Source organism: Anas acuta, chromosome 1 (assembly GCF_963932015.1).
Source record: "Anas acuta chromosome 1, bAnaAcu1.1, whole genome shotgun sequence".
In the NCBI taxonomy this organism is placed as follows: Eukaryota; Metazoa; Chordata; class Aves; order Anseriformes; family Anatidae; genus Anas; species Anas acuta.
The window spans coordinates 131820833-131845068 of NC_088979.1; the positions used below are offsets into that span (position 1 = coordinate 131820833).

General features: G+C 37.8%; 1 protein-coding gene and 1 long non-coding RNA gene across 5 annotated transcripts in view; one reads left to right on the forward strand and one right to left on the reverse strand.

Annotated features, from left to right (window-relative positions):
- Positions 1 to 1035: 1035 nt before the first annotated feature.
- Positions 1036 to 3568, forward strand: LOC137842742 (uncharacterized). The gene is made up of 2 exons (XR_011089197.1): positions 1036 to 1421; positions 3381 to 3568. It is a non-coding gene; the product is annotated as an uncharacterized lncRNA (long non-coding RNA).
- Positions 3569 to 9160: 5592 nt separating this feature from the next.
- The window catches only part of SULT4A1 (sulfotransferase family 4A member 1), a 36213-nt gene continuing 21137 nt past the window's right edge, over positions 9161 to 24236 (reverse strand). For 3 of the 4 annotated variants that reach the window (XM_068657089.1, XM_068657098.1, XM_068657107.1), the window contains 6 exons: positions 21374 to 21504; positions 19850 to 19930; positions 19614 to 19740; positions 17020 to 17114; positions 15866 to 16004; positions 9161 to 10831 (listed from right to left, as the gene is read on the reverse strand). In XM_068657089.1, coding sequence (XP_068513190.1) covers positions 10719 to 10831; positions 15866 to 16004; positions 17020 to 17114; positions 19614 to 19740; positions 19850 to 19930; positions 21374 to 21504 — 686 coding nt within the window. In that variant the 3' untranslated portion in view covers positions 9161 to 10718. Of the gene's footprint in view, positions 10832 to 12410; positions 12541 to 15865; positions 16005 to 17019; positions 17115 to 19613; positions 19741 to 19849; positions 19931 to 21373; positions 21505 to 24236 lie in introns of all 4 variants that reach the window. The other variant, XR_011089194.1, reaches the window with a different exon arrangement.

Genomic DNA, 24236 nt, shown 5'->3' on the forward strand with positions numbered 1-24236 from the left:
CAGGCTTAGGAGAATATGATTACCTAATATATTTTACAGCTATGTCTGTGAGTTCTGTCCCAGATCCTACATTATTCTCCTGGGACTTTGGGCAGATCTTACTTCAAAAGACAACTGTAAAAGAAGATGAACTGAAAAAAAGCATTTTAAATGCTTGATGTTGCTCAGACCCTAACAGTCAGAAAGGATGAATTCAGGAGTGTGATTGAAATCTTTCTAATCTGTCTAACAGAAGCTCAATTTGATGCTGAGCTGGCAGAGGTATGCTAAGTCATTGATGTTTATAATAATTTAGGGACACTTCCTACTTCTTAGGTGCAACATTTCCCCATGTTTCAATGGGAGCAGATTCAAGACAAATATTATTTAAAAGATGTTAGATATGGTTGAAATCTTATATGAGTAGCTGAAGTGAAAGTAATAGAGAACTTGCAAAAGTAATATGAACTAAATTCTAAAATTTTGTTCTAAGAGTATTTTATCTGTGGCTTGTCACTCGAGTTGAAAAAGTTGCCATTTACTACCAGATTTTGCAATTAAAAACAAGGACACTACTCAAAGCTTAGTCACAAACATGCAGTGTTATGAGTGTGCATAGATTAGGTTGTGAACGCTGAGATGTACCAGCTGCTTTTTGTCTCAATGGTGGTGGGGGGAGGGGTTCTCAGCACACTTCTCACACTTGTGAGTTTATAAGCCATAGGCAGAGATAGGACTTGAAGGAGTGTTGGGCATTTATATGGTAATGTAACTGACACATTGAAAAATGGGGAGGATTCTCATGCACAATCTGCACCAGTGTTATTGCACACCTAAATTTTTGTATTGAAAATGTAGGAAACTGTAATCTTCCCCACCCCCAGTCTATCTGCTTTGTTTTTTGTAGTTTAAAATGTAAACATAACAGCTCACCTCACCCACATTAAACCAGTCTGTAAAAGGCTAAGCACATTTCAGCTGGATGACATATGCACCTGAAACACTTTAAATACTGTTTTGGATCAAGAGAAGATGCTGATGAGAATGAATATGCTTTCATATATGCACATGAAAGATAAGAGCTAGAGACTTGAGAAATCTCTATTTCATACTATGAAAAAACTTGCAGACTTTCATGTTGGGGGAAGAGGGTTACCAAGTTCTGCTTAATTGTAGACAACTTGCTGAGAAGCAGTCATGCAAAATATACAGAACAAAAGCACAATTATAAGATACTTATTTTTCTTAAGGAAAAGAATAAATTAGTAATGCAAATGAAGTATTTAAAAATATCTGATATCACTATAACACTTACTCATGTATTTACGCATGTACTGATCTATGTATTTTGAAATATAGATTCCAAGTATTGGCAAAGATACTGTGCCCTATGTTGACTTCCTGTTCACTAAAGTTGCAGAAAGTAGCAGCGTGCTAAAAAGGTAAGTGTTCCGTATTATGCAGTTAAATTGCGCCTGACTTCTAGTCACAAATCACTTGTGAGTTTTCTAGCTCTCAAAGCAGGGTCTAGCTGCTGATGTGAGCATCTAGTAAGGTAGACATACAATTCGTTTTTTTCTAGAAATGTTTTTCTTGTATATGTAATTGCCATAGTTGCCATAGGAATGTTGACTAATTGTTAAAGGGAAAGGAATGGTCTGCTAAGCCATTGATCTGCTACTGGGAAAATATGAGTCTTTGGCACTAATCAGCCTGTTAACTAAATTAACATTGTAAATTATTGTGTATTAAAGAAATCATAGCCAATGCAGTTTCATAAGGATTCAAAAATGAAAGGTAGATCCATATTCTACATAAAAATAATAATAAAAATATTATAAATAAGAAAGGTGCTCTCACAGCAGCTTTATTAGTGGAGCACTAATATTTTTTCACCACCACCCCTTGCTACTCCCCCCAGTGAAATATAAAGAATGTAATTTTGAAAAGGGATCTGCAAGGAAATTGTTCTTCCTCAAAAAAAATTTTTGTAAATTCCAGTCCAACTTTATTCCCAGCAAGTGCAAAGCTAAGAAAACTCTCAGACAAAGAAAGAACGAAGGCGTGTAATACCAGGGATACAAAAATAGGATTAAGACTTTGAAAGGAGGCAGGAGGAAGAAGAGGAGCTGCAAAAGAAAAGTAGAAAAAAAAAAGGAGGGACTTTTTCCTAGAGAGACAGAGGAGCTTAAAAATCCTAATTAATTAGTGGAAACTAATTAAATAACAAACGGGGGGTCTTTTCTGGAATAAAAGGTTAATCTTTTCTTTATTACATGAGACATAATAAATTGGTAAATCTTTTTATACACTTAGGGTTGGATTTTCCTCTAACATTCAAGGAGAATAAGATGTTACTCTTGATTTCCTTTTAAACTCACTAACATTTGGAACAGATCATTAAAAATTTGTTTTTTGGCCACCTAGAGATCTTTTGTTAGAGATCTTTTCTGAAACTGTGTGCAGTGTAAAGAAGTAAACATAACGGTAGGATTGTGAAAGCTATCAGAAACAGATATCTATACTTCCACCACTGGAGGGCAGTACAGGTGCTGTTTTCCAGAAGTTCTGATGGGATGAATTATGAGATACTTACTTTTCCTGTTTAAAACTCGAGAAATTCCACTGAATTCAGAGGCTGAAAATATGGCAAAAGTTAGCTTTGAGGACTCCATGCCACAAAACCAGATATGAATAACATTGTGCAAAGCTTTTCAGAACCAGTTACTTAAGGCTGAAAGCAAAGACAAATATGCAGAGACTAGAATTTTGCACATGTAGAGCCAGCTGTAGAAAGTAGACTTGGCTGGCCTGTTGCAAATCAATGGGACGAGGAAATGGAATTAAAGCAAGGTAATACATCTTTTTCATCTTTTTTTTTTTTTTTTTTTTAATTTCAAAAGGATTTTTCAAATTTTCAAAGTTACTGGTGAACAATAGGTACAAATAGATTTCATTTGTGCTTGGAGAGAAGGGGAGGAGGCATGTTTATAGTTTGAGGGACACTTGATGAGAGAGAATTAGCACTATAACTAGAAGGGAGAACTAGCTCTATAGCTTTCTTGACCTTGGGACTCTTGTATCATTCCAAGGGCCAAATACAGCAGCATATACGTATAGATATATCCTTGAACAAAAAATATTCTACACTAAGTCATCACACTGGTGAAAGAGGGACAGCTGCAACATCTCTGTTCTGCTCAGGGATCCAAATTAGTGATTTTGTTTACGAGCAGTGCAAAGCTGTGAGGAACAGCTAGAACGAAGGTAGGATCAAGCCACTTTCTTGCATTTGTAGTTCTTTGCATGCCAAGCCAAAGCTCCCCCATTCGTGTCCCTACAGTGGTCTTCAACAGTACTATTGTGGTTCATGTTCATCTATACTTTTTCTGTGTTTTCAGATCAAACAGCCAAGGTTGCCAGACAACGACATTAAGGCAGCTGGAATTACTGCTCAAGGAGAAAGTATGGTGACCAGGGTGATAGCACAAACCACGTGCTGGTATCGTAGGTCACTTCAGATAAGTAGATGGTGCTCTTGATCTACTGCTATCAATTTAGTAATGTGCATAAATGGATGTTGCCCTGTTGTATGCTTAAAGTGTTGTTTTTGTTATTATCATGCTAAAGTACGAAGTATTTTAACTCTCCTCTCCTAATCTATGCTATGAATCCCTTTTTAGCATCAAAAAGCTAAGTACTCTTCTCTTTCAAGCAGTCTCGTAACAAATCTCTGGCTTAGGACTGGCATAGTCCTACTGTGATTCTATTTCTTCATTACTAGATGCTTGTGGCTCGAGTAACAATGCTTGTTTTATATAAGAAACTAGATTCTCCACACCAGGACAATTCCTGAAATCATTTAGCTCTTTGCAAGACTGGTACAAAACATTCAGTCACATCACAAGCATAGTATTTTAACTATTTTGTACTCTTAAAATTATTCATCCACCTGAGAGCTCAGGCTACTTAAATCTCAGACAGGGTGGAACAGCATCAAAATACTTTTTTTAATTGGGGAAGACGTGGAGGTATGACTATGGAAAACCTAGACTTATTTATTCCACAAACTGAGCCACAAAAACCTGTCCATCAGTGTCATGATCTTATTATATTTGGACATTTTCAAATTAACCTGTAACCTGATGTCACATATCATGTCTGACTGAGAGAGGGAGTTAGGAGAATCTTAGCAAATAGAGATAGAGCGCTGATGGTATCAAACTAGTGGATGCTACTTAGTGTCTTTGCCAACTAGTGTGCATTCTGCAAATTAATTAAAGCAAGAAGCCTTGGGCCCCTTACCTCTCCTGCTAAGAGTGTGAGCCTATCTTAAGAAACTGGCAGAAACTGGTCCTTTTCAGGATGGCCAAAAGCATTCCCGACCAGAACAGCCAAGTCTCGGGAGGTAACTAAGATATTACTACAAGAAATAATACCTCGTGTTGGAGTTCCAGCAACTATATACTTTATCACAAAAGTGGTTCAACAAATTAGCCACCATTTGGGTATAGACTGGCAAATTCATACCCCATATCGCCCTCAGTCGAGTGGCCAAGTAGAAAAAATGAACCACTTAATCATAAAACAAATTGTGAAACTGGGACAAGAAGCAAATTTGGTCTGGCCTCAGCCTCTTCCTTTAGCCCTTTTGCATATACCAAGGCAAAGGAAGGGCTAAGCTCCTTTGAAATCTTACATGGACAACCCTATGGAATACAAAGAGGAACGTCCTTGCAAGCTGGGGATGAAATTATGACCTCCTATATAGCCTTAGGTAAACAGCTCAATTAAATTGGAAAGCATGTGAGTGGGACTTGGGGTAGAGGATTAGATGGACCAGTGCACAATATACAACTTGGAGATTGTGTGTATGTAAAGTCTCTTGCAGAGAAGACTTTGGAACCACAGTAGGAAGGACCATTACAGATACTCCTTACCTCTTTCACAGTGATCAGAATCAAGGAGCAGAATGCCTGGATCACACCAGAGTGAAAAAGACACCCTAGACTCCATGGAAGGTTACTCAGGTGCAACCTGGAAGGTTACGTTTTCCACGGTCTTATCATTGGTCAAGGAAGCTGAACAGTGGGAGTACAATACCTAAGAAGTGGAGCATGTCCATTTGGCAAGGTCAATTGTGAACATCTAGGGCAGAGATATGAACTTGAAAATGTTAACATATACACTTGAAAATGTTAACATATACACCAGATGCTAACTTCCTGTGTATATGTTAAGAAACAAAAACAGACTGAGGCTGCAGTAGCTCAGGATGATACACCCTGGGGATTTACAGATTTGATAGAAAAATTGACTTCTTGGTTGTCAAAATTAACATGGATGAAGCAATTGTTTATCACAATAATCATGGTCATAGTTTTATCCATGGTTCTTTGCGTGGTGAACCGATGTACCTTATGGTATTTTGAGATTACAGGAAACTCTTACAGCAAGTGGAAAAAGAACCAACTCAGACGGAAACTGAAGTCTAACAAATATTTTGAAAGAGAATTAGATGGGGAAACACTGTACTGAACCTAGAAATAGTAAAAAAAATTACTAACTTTTTAGAAAAGGGGGGACTGAGAAAAGGAGTTAGGAGAATCTTAGCAAATAGAGATAGACCACTGACAGTATCAAAGTAGTGGATGCTGCTTAATGTCTAACTATTGTGCATTCTGCAAATTAATTAAAGAAGCCTTGGGCCCCTTACCAAGGTTAGTATCTTGATAAGAGTGTGAGCCTATCTTAAGAAACTGGCAGAAACTGGTCCTACGGATGGACAAGAGCCAAGAAGCAACTGAGTCAGCGCAAGGACATGAGGTCAACTAGCGGTGACGAGGAAGAGTCACCAACCTTCATCCCCATGAGCCCTGGCAACCACCACCAGGAGACAATGTGCAAGTGCAGAGGGGAGGAGCTTATGGAAATGACTTCTTGAACTAATTTTAACGTGAAGTGGGAACAGGTTATGCCTATGTATAGGCACATTGTGAAACTTCATACATATGTAACACTTTACTGCATATAACCATGGTAAGTTGCCACATCAGGTGTGCATGACTTTGGTGGGACTTCCCCCCATGTTGCCCAGCACTGAATAAGCAAACCTACTTTACAATCTTACTGTTTGTGGAGTGTGTTTTCCACAAGTCAAAACCACCATCCTTATCAGTCTCTGTTAATATGTCAACCTGTACATCATAGCAGCTGAGGAGGCAGCACACATTTGTGTCTGCTGTCACTCCTGTATGGTGGCCATTTCTAGCAGGGAGGCAGAGGGCAGTTGGAGGTTGTGGCTTCTAAAATTGCTCTAATGTGCATTGCCAGGGTTTGTCATCTGCGCACAGGGAGAACTCCAGCAAAAGTTGTTGCATGGCATAACAATTTTACTCACCGATCAAGTGGCAAAATCCAGAAAAACAACTGGCAGTTTGTTACAGGAACCTCATCTAGGTCCCTCCATTAGCAGGGAGTACAGAGGCTTCTCCTCCCTTTTCTCTACTCCACTGGTTTAAACAGCTTCACTGTTTCTGAAGTCAGTTTATAGTATGGAGTCCTAAGCTATTAAAAAACAGTAATTCCCACACACTGGAGTCATAAACTACACAGAATCACCCTGCATTTTCATACACTTTTCTTGCGTTCATGTACTCTTGCAAGTCCACACAGCTCAGATGTTATCAAGACACTGGCTATTGTACGCACCTGTGTATAAGTTGAGCCTGATATCTGAAAAGAGGCTTTGTTCCAGTCTGCCTACAGAATCTGCCATCATTCTTCCATCTTTGCAAAGGATAATCTATACACAGATAAACTAGAACAGAGTGGAATTGGTGTTGTTGACTTCCTAGCCACTCCCTGAAGAGAGAACAGCAATTTTCACTGGAGTAGGACTCAGCATTTGAGGTCTAAACCACATTACGCTGATATCTGTCCAAGTTCTGTTTTTCAATGAAGGCATTCATTTTTGCAGATGCTCTTCCCATCATCACAATAAAGCACATAATTGGTTGCAATTATTTGTCTTATCTGTTTGATACACATATACAACACCACATGTAGCAGAAATACTCATCTGCGTGTTTCGTAATTCAGACACTAGGGAACACGAGTCTGCAGATCCTGTGGTAAAGAAGAATGCATTATTTAGTGATCATACTGACAGGATGTGACAGGATGTATTGAGATTACACATAATAATTTCTGTACTGTGTCCTTTCCATGGGTATGGTTCTTGGGTTTGGGATGTTTTGTTAATATTATTTGATTTAGCTAAGTCTCTGTTATTTCATGCTCCCTCTAAACCTGTACTTGTAACTGCTCAGTGGCATTGTGTATAACCAAGGAAAGACTAAATAGCATCATAATGGTGACTCAAGCCTATGAATCATTATTATTGCCAGAACTATTGGTGTCATGTTGTATTGGACTGAAATGCTTGCAAAGATCAGATAGCCAAAGTCAGAATTTCAGCACGGTGTCTGTAGGAATGGGCTTTGACCAGGCATTTGACTCCTCCACATAACAGCCAAAAGCAATGTGATCAAGGGATAGGAAAGATTAACTCTAGGTGAAGGCAATCCTTCCAGGTCTAGAAAGCAGATTCCTAGCACACAGCAACAAGTCCAAAATAAGGAGCTCCAGCATAGCTGTAGATACACAATAGATTATCACAGAGGTTATTCCTGTTATATTAAGTAAAGTTTTTTGGTTTGTACTAGCTGCTCCTCCTCCAGGTTGGTAGCTGGTGGCTCTCATTCAGCTAGATTCAGCATTGGCATGTATAGACACTTGGATGTTAAAAACATGGCCTTAGAACCCAACAGGTTTGCCTTTGGGGGCTGGCAATTGTTTTCTCATGCAGCAAAGGAGACAAACTGTGTCTAGGAATGCGAGTAGGATTCACTGCTGTCTTTTGAAACTTTAGAAGCCTTTTGAGCAGGTGGTAAGGATGTATTGCTCTTATGCCCTCAGGATTAAACAACTTCAGTGGATTTTTGGTGCCAATGATGTTTTCTTCTGACTCACATTCACAGGAATTGTTGGAAAATTTTGTCTTCCTCTGCAAAACTTCCACTGCAGATGTCTACTCTCTTTAGTTGTGTCTTCTTGTGGCTCATCACATTTTGTAGGTTGTAGTTTTCTGTATAAGACTAGGACTCCTCAGCATGGAGCTGCTGAGACCTGTAAGATAGAAGTCTACAAAATTCCAAGTGAACAGTGGATGGAATAGTGACTGTATCATCTGTTACAATGCGAGAACAAAGGAACATCACATTACACTATCTGTTGGCAGTCTCTAAGAAGACAAAAGGAGTCCTTTGTCACACAGTGTGTATTTAGATGATGAACTTACGGTCATAGGATGGTGTCAATACCAGCACAAGGGAATAAAAAAAAATTTAAGTACTACTAAACAACAAGATACATAGTCCTGTACTCTCAATTGTATTCTTGCACAAACTATTCCCCCTCTACTCTGCCCTGGTCAGGCCTCACCTGGAGTACTGGGTCCAGTTCTGGGCTCCCTGGTACAAAAAAGACAGGGATCTCCTGGAAAGAGTCCAGTGGAGGGCAACAAAGTTGATACAGGGCCTGGAGCATCTTCCCTATGACGGAAGAGTGAGACCTGGATCTGTTCACCCTGGAGAAAAGAAGACTGAGAGGAGATCTTATCAATGCTTATAAATACCTGAGGTGTGGGAGACAGAAGGATTTGGCCAACCTCTTTTCAGTGGTTTGTGGGGACAGGACAAGGGGTAATGGCCCCAAAATGAAGCACAGGAAGTTCTGCACCTACAGGCAAAAGAACTTCTTCATGGTGAGAAAACGCCTGGAACAGGCTGGCCAGTGTGTTTGTTGAGTCTCCTTCTCTGGAGATATTCAAGGCCTGTCTGGATGCCTACCTGGACAGCCTGCTTTAAGGAAGCTGATTTGGCAGGGGGGGTTGGACCCGATGATCTCTTGAGGTCCTTTCCAACCCCTACAATTCTGTGATTCTGTGTGAATCTGTGATTTGTTATAGGCTGCTGTCAGAAACAGCTCACTGGGTCAGACAGTGGTTTGATTTAATCTGCAGTTCTGTCCTAAATTAGGAGGTGTGGGTAGTGAAGCAGATCTGTATCTGAAGACTACAAGGCTTGAATTGGAGGTCTCCAAAATGAGCAAACCATAATGCATGGAACACATCTTTTATTCAATAAGCAAGCAAGCACAGAAGTATAATGTGTAGTGCTTAATATTCATACATTACTAAAAATATAAAAATAGAAATAAAATTTCACTGAAAGCATTTTCACCCACAAATATACAAGGAAAAGTGCTGTCAAGCCACATCATGCTACACCATTTGCCAGTTAAACTGACAGTTTGTTTTCCAACAGAACCGAAACACCCAAAATCTGCTAGTCTTTCCTCATGGCTTTTGGTGAGACTGAATATTTAACTAGCAAAAATGGCCCTCCTGCAGCTGAGAACCTAAAAGGCATTGATGTAATTACCTAACAGAATAAAATAATTCTGGAGAGTTTTACAGTGATAGGAGCCTGCTTCAGGCTGTTTGTGTACCTGTCACAGAAAATAAAAAAGAAATCAGCTTGCATCCTGATCATAATCCAGACCAACTAGCCATGACTAACAATTACTGAAACCATTCTGCATGAATATTTGTACAATACTCTCACCTGGTGGTGTATTTTTAAACTCTCTTCCCTCACTGCCGCCATTTCCTCTGCCTGCTAACACTGTCACACATATCCACTTTATCTTAGGTCTGAGGGAGTCCAGCACCACAGAGAACAGTGCTGAGTGTCCTTAAGTTTCGGTGGAACAGGAGGATATCCAGCACCCTATCTTCTCTGATTGTGTCTAATAGGTGAAATTCAGATCTGCACAGTAAACCAACATGAGTTAGAGACTGATTCCTGAAGAAAGACCTCTGCACCAGATGCCTTGGTCCCCATTTTGAGGGACTAAGCTAGAGCTGCAGGCTGAAAGCTTGTTTGCTGACCTTCTGCATGGAGCTGAACTTCTTCCGTCAAGAAGACTGCTGTGTGCAGTCATCCATGAAAGCATGCATGGGTTTGGGGATTAGTGACAATCACAACTATATTTCATAACAAGGCCTGTCTTGCAGAGTGTGCCAGTACACAGAATCTACTCAGAAATTACAGAGATAAGGGTGTGCAGAACTTAATGTGAACCCCACTTTGATAATTTATTTTGGAATGGGATTGATTTATACTTGATTTACCAGCTATAAAAATAAATGTGATGATTAACCCCTGAGATCATTCTAGCATACAGTTTTGGCCTGTTACTTGTTCCCCTCTGAAATAATTTATTTGGTTCATTGACATTTATAAAACATTAAATAAGCAAGATGGGCCTGAAAAGGTGTACATTCTAGTTGCACATTTGATACATACCTTATATGTATATAATACAATTCCTTAACAACTGAATGTTCTAGTATTGTCTAGGAAGTTCTTGCATGTGGACAAATAATCAAAATACCAGAAGATGAACAGGTGTTTAGGATCAAAGATAATCGTATCTGGTTTACACTTAAATTGTTTAAGGTTTTCTTAGATTGCTTACTTGATCTATGGTTTACTTCGATTGTTTTTCTTTCTTTAAATCTGGTTACACATAATAACTACAGTAGTTTGTCCAGCAGGTAATAAATGAATGCATAAAGCACTTCTATATTTGGATATCACATGCATGCATTTTTATAAATAAAAATCAAATGTGAGGTCACATTTTCCCATCTTCTGTTTATAAACTAAATCAAATTTCTCATTCATAGAAACAGTGAAGATGTCTTTCCATAGCCCAACTCGACCTGAAACACAGAGAGGGAACAGTCAGACAGTGGAGAGAACACCAAATTTTTACAATCTAATTGTACAGAGCACCAAGAATAATTTGTAAGAAGCTGATCAATCTTAACTTTCACTGAAACCCCAATGAGACCTGATAGTATTCATTATCTTCCCCAACTGCCTTGTCATCTGCACTGGAAGAGTACTATAAAAGAAAAATTAAGATTTTTATGAGATACTGCTCCAGCTTTAATTAACTATAAATACAGATTTTGTTTTGGATATTAACTTACAAGTTAATTTCTGGTGTCAGTTCAAAGTACGGATGCTTAATAATGCCATCAGATAACAACAATACATTTCAAAATGACCGTGCCTTCACCATATACTCATTGGAAAACAATTCAGAAACATGAAACACAGAGCATTAAGCTGATTATTGAATTTTGATCACTGAGATTTTAGCATAGCTGATTTCTAGTATTTTACATTTAAAGATAAGTTCAACAGATGAATTTATGTTTCTTAGAATGGAAAGAAACGATTTGTAAAATACCAGTGAATGCCCAGATTGTATCTATTGACAAGATATTGACAAGAACGTGTGCCATGCAATCAGTTTATGACATTTAAGTTTAATTTTGTACACGAGGAAGACGAATCTTTTGGTGGATACAGTATGAACACTGAACACTTTTACCTTGTATGGAGTATTCTTCTATTTTACTGAACCCAGCTAGTGATACAACCTGATGACACTGCTGAAGTCACCAGTCAAAGGCTACAGTCCCCTTATCAACAGTTACTCTGCAACAAATTTTAACTTGTATTCTTGTTGGGTTACTTATTGATGAATAAGCCCCATGGAATAACCAGAATGAGATAAACAATTATCTTCTCACTTATACTGGGTGTAAATAAAGACAAGGCTAGTTCAGCTGGAATAAATGAAAGGAAAACTAAGACTATGCTACCACAGAGTTTAATCATAACATCAAGAACAAAACTACGTGCAGGGAACTTAATTAAGCATCTGATGCATATGAAGAGTACGTATTTAATTACCATTGTTTTTATGCGGCAACTCTATAATTGAATCCAAAGATAAAACTGTTTGAAACTTCTATAAATTACGCATTAACATGATGATACAGTATGTGTGACAAGGGCCATTTAATGAAATCAGGATTTTCCTATAACTCTTGAAGGTATGATAGTGTTGTGGTTTGCTTCAGGATCAAAGAGTCAAAAGAACCTGAAACTGACTAAAAATGTAGCATTTTGTTTTTGCCAAGTTTGTCCTGTATCAAACATGAAGAAATTTCTTGCGATCAGAAACATCTGATAGTCAGTTTTATTCTGGTAACTCTAATTGCATAAAGTGCAGTATAAAACATAAAAGCCTGTATTTATCTTTCAATAATGTTAAGAAGTATTTTCTTCCTCTACTTCAGAAAGATAAATATTTTTTTTTCTGAATCTCCCTAACCGCACATATGAACAAATAACAACTTTTACAAAACACATATGCAGTGGATTATTTGCAATATATTTTTTTAACCACATGAATTTATAGGTTGTCAAAAAAAAGTCACCCACCTGGTTTATGATTTGAATCATGCAACTGTGTAAGTTATGATGTGATATGAGTCAAATGTAAATAATATATCTAATCATTGCTCTGCTTTCACAGCAGCTCAGGGTTATCTTCAGAATATAGATGAATGTGCTAAAAGAAAAAAAAATGAAGAACTAAAATAAAGCAAAATAATGTAAACGTAACTAATGACAAATTAAAAATATTTGAAACAAATTACAATAAGCTGTCATGTAACTGCCACAATTCTGTCACAGAAATGAACAGAAGAACAAAGCACTGTCAATGAAGCTACATTCTAAAGCAACAAAATATTGTAAAAGCCAGACACAAGTGAACAAAATAAATTCAAAATAAGGATTTATTTTCTAAAAAGCACATAGTGAACAAATGACAAAATATTAAATCAGCTGTTGTAGCTCCCTTCCTTCTTTATTACAAAACAGAAGCATCTTTTTGAAAGGTTTGTTAGAAGAGAGCAGTAAGAGGCTCTGACCCTTGACTGGGGCTTGCAGGCTCCACTACAGAACAATGAATACTAACACCATGCACAGAATGGTACATGCAAAAGTGGGCATCACCCTGTTTATCTGAATGGAGATGACCTGGGCAGCAGGGGCAGTTGTTGACCTTTCTGCCTGTTGAAGGACTCAAGAGCAGCTGTGTTCCCTTCTCTCTGGTTTCTCTGATATTGCAGCTTCACTTCTCTCTCACAACTGCCTTGCTGACTTTCACTGGGCAAAAAGGAGGGATTCTGGCTGTGCTGCTGCTCCACAGATCTCCAGGTAGCAGAGGTTAGATACAAATCTAGGTATTTGTGTTACTTCATACAACTGAACTGAAGAAAACATGGCTCCGTTGTTTGTAAGATCTTAAACTTATATCCAACACTTTCTCTGAGGCATTCAAGATGTCTTACCAGACTTATTTTTTGATCTTGCCTTCACAGTAGAGAAGTGAGCTGATAATATGAGTTTGGTTAATATGAGTTTGGTTATCTGCTGTAAAATTCTATGGCAAATTAGATGGTCTCTGTTTTTTACAGAAGATACAACCTGTATTACATGTTGAATTTTTCAGTTTGAACAAGCAGGAGGAGGGCAGGATGAGAGTTGAAAGTAAGATATCTAAGAGCAGAAAAACACACTATGCACTGGAGACTACCAAAGACTATAGAGATTACATTTTCCAGCGAAACTACAAACTTCTTTGTCTTTACCAAAATTTTACCTCAAGCCAGCAAACTTTAGATAGATTTTTACAAAGTCACAGATAAAAGCAAGGAAGTCTAAGCAATAGCTTTTGTAAAGTGTGACACTCTGAAATGTTTGTGCCAACATACAAACAGCATAAGTTACTGAGGGGCAGTTACCCTGACCACAGTCTGTGTGGGGAAATGAAAACTGGCATAAGGCCTGCCAAGACAATAAAGGTCATACAGAATAGCAGTGAGCTGCTTCCATGGGAAACATCCTCTCAAACAAACCTGACTGCATGTTCATAAGATTACAGTCTGACTGAGTAAAGGTAAATGCAAAGATAAAATGGACTTCTGTAAGGCACGTGATGTTAGTGTTTTTTAAGGCAATTACATAATGTTGTATTGGATTTACGTGGAAAGGTTTGGGGAGGGTGAAGGGGAACTGCAAGGCTGGCCTCTGTGAGAAAAGATAAGGAGCTGCCCATGTTGGACAGAATCAGTTCCAGCTGTCTCCAAAGCACTGTTGGCCAAAGCTGAGCACCATTAGCTGGTGGTACCTCTGTGATAACATATTTAAAAAGGGACAAAAAACTGCTGTGAAGCAGCTGTGAAAAAAGTTAGAAAAAAAATGCGAGAGAACCAACCCTGCACACAACAAAGTCAGTGAAAAAGAAGGGGGTGGAGATGCTCCACATGCCAGAGCAGAGATTCCCTTGCAGTCCATGTAGAATACTGTGGTGAGACAGGTTGTTCCCCCACAGCCATGGGAGGACCATGTCGGAACAGAAATCCACGCTGCAGCCCACTGGCACCCAGACTCTTCCTAAAGGACTGTACCTAATGGATAGGACCCATGCTTGAGCAGTTCTTGAAGAACTGCAGCCCACTGGAAGGAACCATGTTGGACCAATTTGTGAAGGACTGTATTTTCTCCAGGCCAAGTCTGTTTTGCCCATGATGGTAACTGGTGAGCAAACTCCCCAACTTTATCTTGACTCAGTTTTTTCATCCTTTTTTCTCCTCCTGTATCACTGAGAAAGGGGAGTGAGAGAGCAGCTTGGCAGGTATCTGGCAGCCAGCCAAGGTTAACACTGCCCCCCCCCCCCAGTCAGTAAAATGCATGATAAATGAGTAAACAATTGGCTTACTCAAAATCAGCAGTCAAATGATATTTGATAGAGATTTGATAGAGATTATCAGAGATTTGAGAATTATAAAAATTACAGCTAATAAAATTTGCACATAACAAGAAGATTGGCTGAGAGAAGTAATATGGAAGGGACTCCTACACAGAAACTTAAGAACAAAGCATTCAGGTCATGCTCCCTGAATAAGGGACAATAACCTTTCAATCAGTTCCTCTGAAAAGACTGTGTGGTCACGATAAGCATGAGCTTCATGTTTGATGCTGTAGCAAAACGTGCTAACGTGGCCACAGATAGACAAAAAAGGGAGAGGGAAACAAAGTTAAACTTAAAAATGAATTAAATTAGTGCATAAAGTGATTTTTATCCTGAACAAGGCACTTGTGACAATGACATAGGAAATCTGTCTCATTCTTTATGCTCTTGTTTTTAAGTGTTGTACAGCAGTCCACAGAAAATATGTAGAGGGAGATTTCTTGAGTCCACTTTCCTATGCTTATAAGAAAGAAGACTGAGAAAGGACTTGATTTCTTGGCATTGTTGAAATACATATGTATAAACAGATCAAAGGACACTTCAGGTTCCTAGAGAAAGACCTCAAAAGAATAAACGTCTATAAGCTACACACATTTTAAACAGCTGAGACAGACAATGAAAAAAGGACATAAGGAAAACTAGAAGTTCTTGTCATTTGATGCCTTGAAACTAGAATGATTTGCTATTCTAGAAAATCTGATAAAACAAAACACAAGCGTTTAGGCCAGGACAAATGGAATTGTATGGGCTTTGGAGTGCCAAATGTCAGAAGGAGCCAAGCAATCTTCCCAGCATCAACAGCTCAATCAGCTGAAGTAAGCCAAAGACATCTTGTCTTCTCCAACAGAGCAGTTTGGATGATGCTCAATATGCACTGTTGATCTTAAATGTTTCCATTCTTTTAATCACTTCCACCTGACTTTGTTCCGAAACAAACCTCAAAATTGTACCCGTTTCCTCACATCATTTATAGAGCAATATTTTGCAAACATCTTAGTATATCTTGAATGTACTAAGCTGTCAGATGCTTCTTTCAACTTCCACGCTTAAGTTTTACTGTGGGTTTTAAACATACCCCTGCCAACAGGAAGGGCTTCTGCATTACAGCACTGATCGATGAGTTGATGGCAGTGTTCCACCATGGATTCCAGCTGTGCTTTGTCATAAGAAACTCCCAAGAACCTCACGAGTTGTTCAACCATTGTTGCTAGGTCCTGTAAGAGAGCATTTAAAGATGAGTTTATTTTACAGTATTTTAAATGATTTTTGTGTATGAGTGTAAATACTTCAAAGTGAATTACATTCTGATGAGTGCAAAAAATATCAATGAAAAAGTTGCAGAAACATTACCATAAAAATTTTCCCATCTTCCTATTTGCTGAAAGTAAACCCACATATTCCAAGTAAATTAGGGGAGAAGAGATAGGAAACGGAGTGATGCTGTGATGCTACCAGCTTTCAGCAGCATCCCTCAATGAGGGGTTAGGAATATACTGTTATTCAAAATAATGGGTTTGAAATCATCATTACTGAATTATTAACATTCAACTCTAGCATCCAACTCCATGAGAAGGTTTAAGAAAAAATACAAGCTCAAATTATATAGATGTGCATTTTGAAATATTTTCACTAATTCTCAAAAATATATTATTGCAATAGGAAATGGAAATTGATGTTCTATGTAGTATTTCCATTACATTTCTGATTTAAAATACAGTGGATTTGTTATCCAACACACTGTAAGGACGTTAGAATTATGTTCACCTTATGCTACATGATCATCCCCAATCATTATTCAGATAGCTCACCATATGATAGTAAGAACAACTAAATAATCAGAATAAATGCGAATAAACGCTGAATACATAGGATAAACCCCCTGACGAGAGAGTGATACCTCTGTTCTCATTGATACAACACACACTGTAAGACATTTATTTTAAGTGAACACCAAATGTTGAGGGTAGCAAGCATTGAGCAGTTACACCTCTCTGCCTTCTGTGTGAGCAATGGAGCACCTAGACATGCAGGTGTATTCCTGAGTAAATTACTGCTTTTACAAAAGTGCTGACAGTCCATGGAATGAATTGAATGCCAGCACTTTAAAAATGCTATCAGACATTAGGAAGCCCAACTATGGAAACATGAACCATTTTTTTCCCTTCATATGTTTTAAATTCTGCAATGCTAAAAGCAATTAAAAATACCTCTTTGCTACATGTAACTTACCTTGTGCATATCTTCATATTTGAGGAAAAGCACGTTGGCATCCATGTGATGTTCCCAAAACTCTTGGACATGTTCAAACCAAGAACCATATCCTACTACAGGTAAGAAGATATTATGATAGGCATATAAAAAAAAAAAAAAAAGTTATTAATTCCTCTTCAAAAAAAGGAAAGAAATAAAATAATTGGAGAGGTTCATAGCTCACAAGAGAACCACCTAGTTTTGACCCACTGCCATGCACATCAATTAATTTAATTAAAAAAGACTGTTTCTATCAGTTTGGAATATTCAAAAGAGCTAACCTGTCAAAGAAAAAATGTTCAACTGAAAATGTAACTATATTTCACTATGAACCACTCTAGAGCTCAGTATTAGTAATGCCTGACTACTGCACAGAAGTGGAGCCAACATAAACATAAATTATATAGATAGTTTTTGCAGAAGGCAAATTTTTAGTGGCTTTAACCTGTGTGAATTTCTGCAATTAGCATTATCACACTGCACCTTCCATCATTTTGAAGCTAGATATTCACTAGTGGAAAGTTCCATAGAGCATCTTTTATGATGGACAAAAAACCTGCTAACAGCAATAATCTTTTCTTAATTAGATAAGTATTGAGGAAAGAGACCTATATGTTTTCTCCACTGTCATTCTCAGAAAACTGAAGATATACTGACAGAGTATTCTATTTATCGTTACATCTTTTGTACACTCTAAAATTTAAGGCCTATTCTCTTCTGTTGTAACTTTCTTAGTACTTCCATGCAACTGACACAGTTACGCCAGAACATGGTCTCAGGAATACTGTAGCCACGGTGCTACACTGGGAAGGCCTAAGTTCCCAGTTCTGCTCCAGCAGTGGTTACTAGAAATTCTAACACACACACACACACAACCCCAAACTTTCTTTCTTTATTTTCCAATTCTCTGATAAAGTCCATATTTGTGCTGATTTCAGTCCGTCTACATGTGTGCAGCAGAGCTACAGACACTAGCATTTATTACCCAGAGAGTATCTTTTGCTGCTATTATTACCAAAATGAAAACTGGAGGAGAAATGCATTCTGGATATTACTTTCTTACCAGTGATAAATTCCCCAAAAGTATGTCATATAATCAAGGCAGGAGCCAAGCAAATATGGTGAGCAGTTTTACACATTTTCTCAGTATTTTTAGTCATGTTTATAGTAAACAGCACTAGAAAACATTTAACATTTTAGCTTTGTATTTTGAAGCTGCCTTTTCCCTTTGAAAAAGAACAATATCATTTCAGTATATGAAAAGTTTTCAATGCACAGAAGTCAGTTTCATATGAAAAAGAATACAGAACTTCCGTTCTATATTAGGTCTTTTAATGTATCTTTCATACGTTTCCAGTCCAGTAGTTCATGCTCACAGGCTACAGACAAGATTCCCATTCCTGGGGAATGTAGAAGAAAAAACTGAACAGAACAGAACTAGAACAGAAGGAGATCATTCACCCTGCCTGCACAAAAGAAAATGACAAAGGTTATAAAGCCTGTTAACTAACCTCCACTGGCAGGCTTTTACTTTTTAATTCCCTTTAGTATTATATTGATTCTTTAGCATCAAGCCCTCCATACACCAACTTTAAGGAAGTTTGGATCTAGAAGAGATCCTGGTCTCAGAGCAGATCACAAGGTGTCTGGTGGCTTCTTAGCATCACATTAGGGTATCATAGAGAAGATTTTGTAGAAAAATAAAGCAGTAAAAAAATTGCTAATAATTTATTTTTTAATCTCACTAGCTACAACATGTAGCAATCCGTTAGCAAAAAGCCCAATGATAGCCAGTTACATGAGAACATAGGGCTTGCCCTCTCCCCTAAGTTTACTGATTTGGTGCAACAGAACTACTTAGGGTAGTGCAGTTGGAATGAGAACAGTTGGTGGGTGTGTCGCAATATAGCCCTTGCTCAAAGTAGTTACTTGGTATCCATCTACTGAGCTGCTGTAATGTATTCTCATTTACGTAGTATATATTCAGACAGTGGCAGCCTACAGCTGCTTTCTTACAGGGGCTCACTTCAACTTACTGATATATTTCTACAGATGTACTCCATGAGCTCAGTCTCATGCAAACTAGAAATATTTGTACATTAACAGATATCTTGCTAGCCACAAATTTCAAGTTTCAGAATTAAATAAGAATACTAAAGGAATTACCATAGCAAATGTTTCTTCAGGAGCAGAAAGACTACTCAGAAGTAGGTAAGCATAGAGAACTGAAAGCAACAGGTGCCAGGCACATTCACCACTTTTTACAGGGTACCCACTGCCTTGCAAACTGAATTTTAAAAAATAGAGTAGACCAGAATTTGCCTGAGTGAAGTAGAATGGTATCGGACCCATGGTGTGAGTAATTGTAAGGCAATTATTAAGAAGGCATAGCCACAGTTCACACAGTCCATGTGTGAACTCCATCCATTTAAGTCCATGCAGTGCTTTATCTGTAGCAACCTCCCTGCTCTATAAACAAAACAACTGCACCTTTATCCACTTCATTTCTGTACTTGCAGAGGGAATGCAGAGATGAAAATACATGTGTAACAGCATGTGCACATGCTCCTTACACTTGTCATTCATAAACCTTCTGCAGAACTCCTGAAATGTTCCTCTGTAGCTCATGGTTCTTAGGGAGCGGTGAAACTGGTAATAGGACACCACCAGGTCTTTGGGGTTGCGAGCCATGTATATTACCTACAACAGTGAGGGAAAATCATCTTAATGAAAGTTCCCTCCCCCCGTTTCCCAAAGCATGTAAACAACTGCTGCTAGTTCAGTTAAATAAACATGAATTAATTTTTACCTTTGAATTGCCATTATGGAGGTCTGAAGGCAAAAAACGATATGGTAGGTGGCTTTTTATGAGGCGAGGAGATGTTAGTTCCTAAAATAAAGCAAAGAAACATTTCTTATTGTGTATTATTTTTTGGTACATCCTGAGCTGTCCTGAGCCGTCACACTTGATGTCCTTTACTGTCCTGAGTTACATTCACTAAGTCACTTATTAAATTAATAGGGGTCTGCGACTAGATATTAGGTAAGGGAATTGCATCTGTTTTTTAAATCAAAAGGACAGATAATGTGTATATGCAGAAATTGTAGAAACTGTTGTGTGGGGTTTTTGTTTTGTTTTGAAACTACTTCCACTTGTAGGACCTTCTCAAGAAAAGTGTTATCGGTGTAACACTAACTTTGTTTCCTCCAATACTTCCACTAAAATACTAAAATTCTGTGTGTGTGTGGGGGGGGGGAAAGAAGCTCTAAATGAGGAGCTTCAGAAAATCCTTAACTTCTTAACTTATAAATTATAACCCTGCAATTTATTTTTTCCCCAAAAATAGGCCTAGACAATCGAGAGGTTTATCTTGAGTATATTAACACTTTTCAAAACAGAAAGCATTTTTCTATCATAATTTCAGAAAAAAATGTCTTATGACACAATCTCTCAGGAGTTAAAAGCTGCATAAACTAGTATTAGATCAAGTTGGTAGCACATAGTATTCATAATGTGTAGCCTCAAACTAAACCTCTCACTACTGCCACCACATATTTGCACTGAAGTAGCACTGAGGTTTCACTGGAATAGGGTCACACAGTGAAAAAGAAAAGCAACCTCTGACCTCTAAATGCTCTCAGCTTAAAAGCAGGCTGATGCTGCAGTTGTCAGTGACCAGAACTAGCTTAGATCTATCCATGTCAGCCTTAGCTAGCGCAATTCATTAAGCACTGTAGAAGTTCTAGAATGGAGCCTAGTATTTTGGCTAATCATTCCAAGGTATGACTATATTTAAAGTAGTTACAGCAATAATAAAATCACACATGCCATGCCACTAGTGTGAGTGATTCTTAATAACACGGAAATCATTACAGGTAGAATATTCCAAACTCCTCTAGGTACACTACAGAGTCTACAGATTCACAGACCCTAGGTCTCTAAGGATCTAGACATGCAAATCCAAAGTACAGGGTCTATAGATCCACAGATCTCTGTATAGTTCTTTTGCAAATTCAAGAAAGGGATCAAAGCAAATCAGTCTTATTTGGGGAGCTTCCAAGGAAAGGAGGCTTAGAACTCTCTTATTCAAGAAATCCATTCTCAAGATATTTAGGATGTTGAGAAACATGTTTTAAGACTTTACATAGAGTATAAACAAGCTTAATAAAAGCAACTTCAAAATAACCCAGTAATATTCTGAATCATTTCTACAAACTGAGCAAGTCCAGTGATGAAAAGGACAAGGACACAGGATGAGATGAAGTGACAAATATGGAGTCTACAAAAAAAGATATCCAAATGCTGAAAGACTTTCTTTGCAATACATTGTACCTTGATGATGTCCAGACCAGGCTGAGGATACTCTAGGACTGGAAGTTGTTCATCTATATTCATTAGTCCAATCTCATCTGGATCAGCTCCCTGACTCACTAGATAAACCACTTCCTGTAGCAAGCCTGTGCCTGCATAAACCAAACAATGAAAGAGAACAGATTGTATTACAGTTCTTATCTAAACAGAAGCATATGAAGGGAGACCTAGACATACAAATAATGATAACTTTTGTCCTTACAAGTCTGCTCTGAACTCAGTGTATAGCTACTGTTTTCATGTAGTATGTCTGCTCCCTTTGCTTTGTTCTTTTAATACGTGAATATCTCCTTTCACATAGAATATCTGAGGTTTATCTTTGGTGGTAACTTAAATATAACTATGTTTTTGTTTCCCGGTCCTTTTACCTGACTTGGAAAAGTATTTTTCCTGAACTGGAAAGCATTTTATATATACTGAGTCTTACCCTATGAATGTTAGTTAGGCAAATACTACTATCTCACTTTTAGAAATTAAAAAAAAAAAATGAAGCTGACAGAGGTCATCCAAGTTCATTATAGTGACCAAGTTGCATTATAGTGACCATACCAGGAAACAGCCACAGTGTCCTCTATTCTAAACTGTAGGCAGTTCTACTGTTATATACTTATTTGAGTCTATTTATACTTCCATTTTATGGATTGGATAAACCACCGACCACATCAATGTGTAGTGAGTTAGTCATAAGCTTTAGAAGCCCTAATTATGTACCTTTCTCCAGTCTGAAGACACTTAAAAAGCAACCAATAAATAATATAGCCTTAATGACTGCACATTGGAAAGTTAAAAGGTATTCCAAACATAAGTTTGAACAGGGAAACTATTTCAACTGATTTCACCTTCAGGCGGGTAGGACTGGAAAGCAGGAAACACTCTAAACAGACTAACAAAATTCAGAGATATTCACCAGGGCCTTAAAAAGAGAAAAGCATGGGCTTTTGGTGAGATGGAGAAACAGAATGAGACGAGATCAAGTTGATCTAACAGTCAAGGGACCCCATGGTTTAAAAGACAAGTCATGTGGACATGGGAAATCCTGGATACTGTGACAGACTTACCAATTCTTTAACAATTATGAGTAGTAAGGAAAACTAAACCAGGATTTATTCTCTTGTTACCTAAAGGACCAAATAACCCAAACCTATCTGCTTCATGACCTTGGAAAAACTAGCTGCAAATTTAGAAATCATGCCTTTTGGTCCCATTTATGTTGAAAATAATTTGCAAGTTGCAAGTAATTCGTAAATTCATTAAGTAATTCATGTTAGATATTATGACTGTACACATGAAAAAAGATACATGAACAAAGCACAAATTCCTGTATGTTCTTCCAACAAAAAGAAAATTGTTGTATCATTATTCATATTATTATTTTTTTTAAATCTATGCTAGGAGTAAGAAAAAAAAGATTCGCATACTGTAGAGGCTGGTTACAGTGAACACAGTCTGGATGAAATATGAAAGAACACACCTCTCTAAAAATTGCTTTGGAAAATAAGTACTTTAAGACTTCTGTTTCCTGACTGATTGGTGAGTAAATTAAAATTGCTTGAAAAAAATAAACTTTTACATTATCATCACTCAGAGACAGCTGTCACAGACTTAATACACACTTGCCTTTGAGGCTGTTCACTCTGCATTTTTAAGTCCAAGCATATATTTCATGTATTAAAATTAAGATACATAGGGTACTTCAGTATCAGTCCTTGTGACTCTGAATAAGCACAACCTTTGTTCTCATTAAATATTTATTCTGACAGAAGACATCCTGGTTCTCTGTAATTTATTTCTGTATTTCCAATTCTGCTTGAAAAAAAAAAAAGAAAAAAAAAAGAAAAAAAGCTATTACAGCAACCTTGTTCCATGAAAGGAAAAGGAATAACTGTGTAGGGATAAATACCAACACCAGGACTTTCTAAGTCTCAATCTATCTCCTCTTAGCTGCTCTCTAGACAAAAAGACACCATTTCCACTGTGCCTCTGAATACAGGATGGTTGAGGCAGGACTATGCTGAAAAATTCAGGAAAGCAGCATGTTCCCTCACAGCTCTTCACCAAGTCAACCAGGTAACTAGGAGGTAAAGGCTGAGAAGAACATTCCCCATGGGCTTACCTAGTTCTGCTCAGATCTGTGGCCATGTACTAGACTTGCCTTGTTTGCCAGCAAGATCCACGAAGCACTGGAGAGATAGGAAAAGACCTACTAAATGTCTTATAATCCACATAGTTTGCAGGAGGAATGGGGAAGAAGGTTTCTGATTTGGAGGAAAATGAGCCTCTGGAAGCTCAGAAGTCTTCACTGTTTTCATCTAAATGTGCTTCCATCAAAAATAATTATTCATTAAGAGTAATGCTGGGCACATGGCAGACAAAAAAATCTTGATCTTAAGACAGTACTTTGAATCTATGAACCTCAGTGCTAATAATAAGTATCCATACACACATATACATAAACTACTATAGCTACGCATGATTCTATGATTCAGTAGGATGCTGCACATACTCTAGTATCCTATTCTAATTCATATAGTCATCAATATTTCTGCAAACTCTTCTACAACAGGGAGGACTGTAAACTGATAGCATAGATACTTGGCTTCTGGCCAGCCAGCAGGTTAGTTTCTCCTCCCTACAGATGCATTAGGATCTCTGATCCTGAATTCTCCCACCCATGAACTCTGTGCTAGTTTTCGCTTTTGACACCAAATATATTAGCCTGATTTTCTTCTACATTAGTACTCAATTTATCCTGCCTATGATTTTTATACCATAAAAATCATTTTATATCATGTCCTAATGCCAATCAAAAGCAGTGATTTAACTT